At 33.7% G+C, this 5,720-nt stretch overlaps 1 protein-coding gene across 1 annotated transcript; it reads left to right on the top strand.

Moving 5' to 3' along the window:
• The first annotated feature begins 237 nt into the window (after positions 1-237).
• On the top strand, positions 238-5,196 carry LOC126844323 (facilitated trehalose transporter Tret1-like). The gene is made up of 5 exons (XM_050582441.1): positions 238-513; positions 1,728-1,863; positions 1,938-2,123; positions 3,393-4,190; positions 4,690-5,196. The coding sequence occupies exons 1-5, from the start codon at positions 478-480 to the stop codon at positions 4,923-4,925; spliced, it is 1,392 nt and encodes a 463-aa protein (XP_050438398.1). The 5' UTR covers positions 238-477; the 3' UTR covers positions 4,926-5,196.
• Positions 5,197-5,720: the final 524 nt, after the last annotated feature.

Here is a 5,720-nt window from a genome sequence, read left to right as displayed (position 1 = left end):
TTACTTTAAGAAGCGTTATTCAAAACTGGTTAATTAATTATACTTGATTTAACTAAAGTTTAAAAAATATTTATTTTTTTTTTATACAAAAAGTAGCTGTTACAAGTACATTGTAATGCAGGTGAAACTATATTTTTTTATCAACGTGGCTTGATATTTATCATAAAAATATCGATCGCTAATGACAATTATTTTAGACTGTCATCAAATTTTAACAATAAAATTGACTGTACGGTAGTTGAATTTTTAATTAATAGACGGTGTAGCGCCCTCTTAAGTGGTATACCTATCCGTTTGTGGCATTAATCAGATAAGATATTTTGCGTTTAATAATGCATATAAATAACGTTCACCTAAGCGTTTGATTGGCATTTCTCCATGAATTTCCAATACGGCTGTATTTCATAACAACAAATATTTATGTATAGATAAATTACTAATAAAATATATACATTGAAAGATCGGGGATTGTCAATCATGAAGACTTCACGACGTTGGCTGTACTTGAAACTAGTAAGTACAACATATACATGTTTAGCTGAAAATATAGTAAATATGTTTTAATATTTTTGAAAATTGTATCATATATTCTTTTTAGGTCCTTAATAACAAAAAAACTTAAAAAATAATTTTTTTTACCTAGGTGGTTCGACTTTTAGTTTAAAAAACTATTTAAAATAAACACATTTGTTTCGTTCGATTTTACCTAGTAATCATGTGTCTAACACAAGGTCCCACTCCTTTATAAAATTGAAAAATAACTTTCATAAATCTAGTCAAAATAATAAAAAAGCTTTTTTGAATTTTACCAAATTCGATTGCATTTTATGATGTATATAAATCTTACTAACCTCCCATCGAAAACTAGGAAAATATCCTCGACCTTTTGGCTAGAAAAAATTTTACCTTTTTCTCTACTTTGTTTTTTATTTGTGCAATTTTTGAACTTATTGTTTGAAAATCAGAACGAAGGCAGATTTGTGTGTGTATTTATTTATAACGTGTGGTTTTCTTCTTTGAAAATCTGCAGTGAAACTATATTTCCCCGCCAAAGTTTATAATAAAACAATTTTGTGTAAAAACATCATCTTTAAAAATGTTTTTTTTATGTTTAAGATTTGTCACCATTCAGACATTCACAAAAATCCTTTTTATTTACAGTGCGGTTTGATCACACTCAGTTATAACAATAATAATACTACATAATGGAATCTATAACCGGATTAATGATTTATTAAGTGGTTACATCATTTTTAAATTTATAATTTTAATCTAACGCAGGCTCTATTGTTTTTTTTTTAATTGCACAATAACAGCAGATCACCTGCCTCAGGCCCCACGGTTTGTTTGGAATATTAAGCGTTTCATGATATCCATGATGTTTACAATTAATGAAAAAATACACACAAAACATACGATACAAACGCTTTTTGTGATAAATCAATTAGGAATGACACCATTTGTCTGTGTAAAGTGATATCAATTTTGATTTTTCTGAATAATTCAATCAAACACACAATTATTTCAATCCTTATCCTCCACTACCGTTTTGCTCTTCTCTACACACAATTTTTATTGTCCTCAATTTTACAACACCTAAACCCTAAGAGAGTTTTATCCGTTTAGATATTTAGTTTTCCTCTCCTTTTCATAATCGACTTAAAAGTTCTTTGTAAGTTTTATTCACTCAATCTGAGACTATGTAATAGTTTGTTTTTTTTTTTTAGTTATTTACCACTTGTTCGTTGGCTACCCATCAATTTATCATAGGCGCCACGCTTATATTCTCTGGAATATTGTTTGCCAAACTCAGAGAGCCTTCGTCCACGTTGACACTTACCCCAGAACAAGCATCGTGGATAGGTAATATAATATTATATAAAAATAATTGCCTATACAGTTTTATAAATGCCAATTCTGTGTTTTTTTGTTTCCAGCTAGTGTACCGAATCTGGTGTGCCCAATCGGCTCGGTGGCAACGGGCATACTGGCTGACAAGATAGGCAGGAGGAAAGCTTTGCATCTCACGTTTATACCGTTGATAATCAGTTGGGGGATTCTGGGCTTTTTCGACACCTACAAATCCATCATGATAGCGCGGACTTTGCTAGGATACTCCGAAGGTAAATTCAAGCACATCCCAAAAAAATGTGTCCGAATATATTAGAGTGGTTCAAGTATTTTTTTTTACCGGTATACGTGTTTATATAGACTCATAATAACTTCGGGCCTTATCACAGAGCATTCAACAAAACTAATTAATCGTTCAATGTACAGATTTTTAATAAGTAAAACAACGTCATCGGTTATCATTTCGTTACAATTTGAAGTGGTTGTATACAAGTTAACATAGTATTACTGTGGATTACATTTAACAAAGCAGCGATAATTAACTAGACACCTAATATTTTATTCAACTAATTCTAATGCAAATATTGATGTATAAAATGATTTATTTTATTCTATTGTAACACCATCCCGTGTTTACAGTAAATATATTAAAATGTCGTCAACTTGATAATATTCGGATGTATATTATGTATTGAAGAGTCTATATGAAGATTACCGATTTGATAATATTTCAATCCATGAAAGTTTCGACACATTCAAATATTGCACAATAGACATTTTATTTTAGTAATTATGTCTAAAATAGGATAAAATTAAGTAACAGGGAGATTTATTAAATGAGATGAAAAGCCTGTTACCTAGACTCTTTTTAAAATTTAAATCATTTTTTTTTTATGCTGTAATGCCAATAATGATACATGTAAACAAACGGGACAAATGCAAAATAATTGGCAATAGTTGCAGACTGCAATTGAAATATTTCCCTTGTATGTCAAATAAAGACTTATACGTACCTCAGATTACATGAAAACCCTAACGAATTTTCCTTAAACATTTTGCAATGAACTTTTGAATGTACTAATATGTTTACCCGTTAAAAATGTATGTGCGCTTCGTTAAATTTAACTTTTTAGTCCAAAGTTTAACATTATGAATAATTTATAGTCTATGTGACAAGTTTAAATAATTTAAGGTCAATAACAATAAATTCTAAGTGGCACACGGGAAAAAACTTAAATTCGCGTGGAACCCAGATATTTTATTTTTTGTCTATTAGACTAGAATTGTTAAAAAATTGTTTGTGTATAGATTTTGGATATTAGCATTTTTTAAACATATTTTATCGGGGTTTCAATGGAATATTAAAAGAATATTTTAAGATTTAATTTGGTAGTGCATATTATCATCTTATTTTGAACTATTTAAAACAATAAAATCCGCTCTCTGATTATTCAAATACATTTTTGAATACTTAGCAAAAAGTTTCTGAAAATCCATTTACCCATTCGACTTGCATTGACTTGGATTTCGTTGGGTTACAGGCACTGGCGCCTATGTGTTGCTGTACATCACCGAAACCAGTCCCACCGTATACCGTCCGCTGTTCCTGGCACTCGTACTGGTCGTCACCGGCATGGGAATGCTGACAATTTCGGTGTTGGCCATCTTTTACACGTGGCAAACACTGTCCCAGATGTTTTGCCTGATGAGCTTGGCGTGTGCGGTACTGCTTTTCGCCGTACCGGAACCGCCCATCTGGCTGAGGTCCAAGGGCCTGGAAACGGAAGCGGACCGCGTGGAAAAGTGGTTCGGCCTCGACCCGCTGCAGAAGATGCCCGGTTGCGGCGTGTCCACGATCGCGTCCAACGCGACGGCCGCTCGGCCACCGCCACTGCCGCCGTCGTCCAAGTGGTCCGTGTACACCAGCCGGTCGGTGTGGAAGCCGGCGCTGATCACGTTGGCGTTCTTCGTTTGCCAGCAGGGCACCGGTTTCTACATTCTGCTGTTCTACTCGGTGGACGTGATTAGGGACTGCCGCGTGCCCGTTGACGGCATGACGTTCAACGCGTGCCTGTCTGTCACCCGGATCGTGGCCAGCGTCATATACGTCATGCAGTACGAGACGAAACGCCGGACGCTGGTGGTCATCTCTAGCGTGGGCATGTGCGTTGGCCTGTCGTCCGCCGTTGGTTACTTGTACGCGTTCGACGACGTCCGCGATCCGCCGTACCAGTTCTTGCTCACAGCCGCCTTCTTGGCTTACGTGTTTTTCGCTGTGTTGGCCATGCTGCCGTTGCCGTGGAGCATAACCGGCGAACTATTTCCCATGGCCGTCAAAGGTAAGCCAAACGTGGCCTGTACATAGGTCGTATTTTTTTACTTAAAACTCGACGGTTTTGGTGAGAAAGGGTATAAGTCATTTTTTGGATATTTGTGGTTTACACATACGTTTTGTAGGATATTTTGCGCCGCATCGTTTGGCGGCACTGTAGTTTGTCAATCGGTTTTCCTCATCATTATATTTTACTCGTCCGTTTAGGTAGACGTAAGTCAATATACTATAAATTGTCTTAATTATTATTTGATAAGTCAACTTTAATCACCTGTTTAATTTCTTTTATTCATGAGTCATGACTGTAATTTTATAGTCTAAATATAACTTCTTAGTATAAATTATTAATTTTTTTTTGTCTTTTAAAATATCTTATAGTTTTACTTATACCCTTTCTCACAAAAAAACGTTCAAATACAACCTATAACCAATATGCCGTTATTATGGCAAGCCAAAAACGTTGGCTTGCCAACGTTTTTCTGATGAAATCAATGATCGTTTTTCAGGTACGATGAACGGCGTCATACACTCTTGTGGATACGAACTACTATTTTTGGCAACGAAAATTTACCCAATGATGGTAATGACTTTGGGAATAAAACTGGTGTGGTCGATATTCGCCGGATTTTGTTTGATGAGCGCCCTTTTCGGTGCGTTTGTACTGCCCGAGACCAAGGGCAAGTCTCTGGATGAAATTTTGACGGAATTCGAACCGAAAAAGAAGGCCAAAATATTCCCTTAGTTGCGCCCCAAGCGAATGTAACTATTAGCTACATAGGAAATATGTACATTGTGTATTATTATATAATAGTCATTAGTTGAAGTAGTTTTTTTTTTAATGTAAGTGTATAGTTTTTATATGAATACAAAATGTACATATTGGGTATAGATTTAGTTGTACATGAATTATTTGTAAATAATTCAATATTGCAAACCTATAATACACGTTTTAACAATTATTATACCTACCAGCTACGTTAATGCCATGAACTTATAGTGTTTTTATTTATATGTTTACTTAAAGTGTATTTATATATTTATTTATGAAATTATTATGAGTTTTGTAATATTATAGTATTTATATTATATTATAATAATTATAACGTTGATTGTTAATTATAAGATTTAAGGACGTTGTTATTATTTTGTATTTTATAAATATAGGTATTTAAGTTTAAAGTTAACAAAAAGTTATCAAAACCAAGTGACTTTGCCACAGAAGGAACTGTTCCCACATCACTGCATCTTTTAAACGATTAATTTTTGTTGAAAGTTTACTGAAAACCTGAATCAGTTAGTTTAAAATAATTAATAAAGTTTTTAATTAGGGATCATATAACAAACAGAAAAGTTGTTAGATATTGTTAAATATTGTTGAAGAATCGGTCGGTGCGTCTGGTTTTTAACATATACAGGCACTGAAACAAAATAAAAAAATAATTTTTATTGGTGTCTCTTTGAACTTTGGGACAATTTCATTTTATAAATAATAATAATGATCAAAAACCATCAAGTAGTTCTTCAAATTAACTCGGCT

The sequence above is a fragment of the Adelges cooleyi genome, unplaced genomic scaffold (assembly GCF_023614345.1).
Source record: "Adelges cooleyi isolate 19-005CV unplaced genomic scaffold, UGA_ACOO_1.1 ACOO_flye_CR_arks_rails_tigmint_CR_PRNA_651, whole genome shotgun sequence".
Classification (NCBI taxonomy): domain Eukaryota; kingdom Metazoa; phylum Arthropoda; class Insecta; order Hemiptera; family Adelgidae; genus Adelges; species Adelges cooleyi.
Note: the sequence above shows the minus strand (reverse complement) of the source record. Positions and strands in the feature narration are given on the sequence as shown.

What these genes read in the sequence shown, in the direction of transcription:
- LOC126844323 (XM_050582441.1), top strand. Translation starts at nt 478, where the DNA reads ATGAAGACTTCACGACGTTGGCTGTACTTGAAACTA. An exon ending in TTTGCTAGGATACTCCGAAG is followed by an intron (nt 2,124 to 3,392) that starts GTAAATTCAAGC and finishes GTTGGGTTACAG; the next exon opens with GCACTGGCGCCTATGTGTTG. An exon ending in ATTTCCCATGGCCGTCAAAG is followed by an intron (nt 4,191 to 4,689) that starts GTAAGCCAAACG and finishes ATCGTTTTTCAG; the next exon opens with GTACGATGAACGGCGTCATA.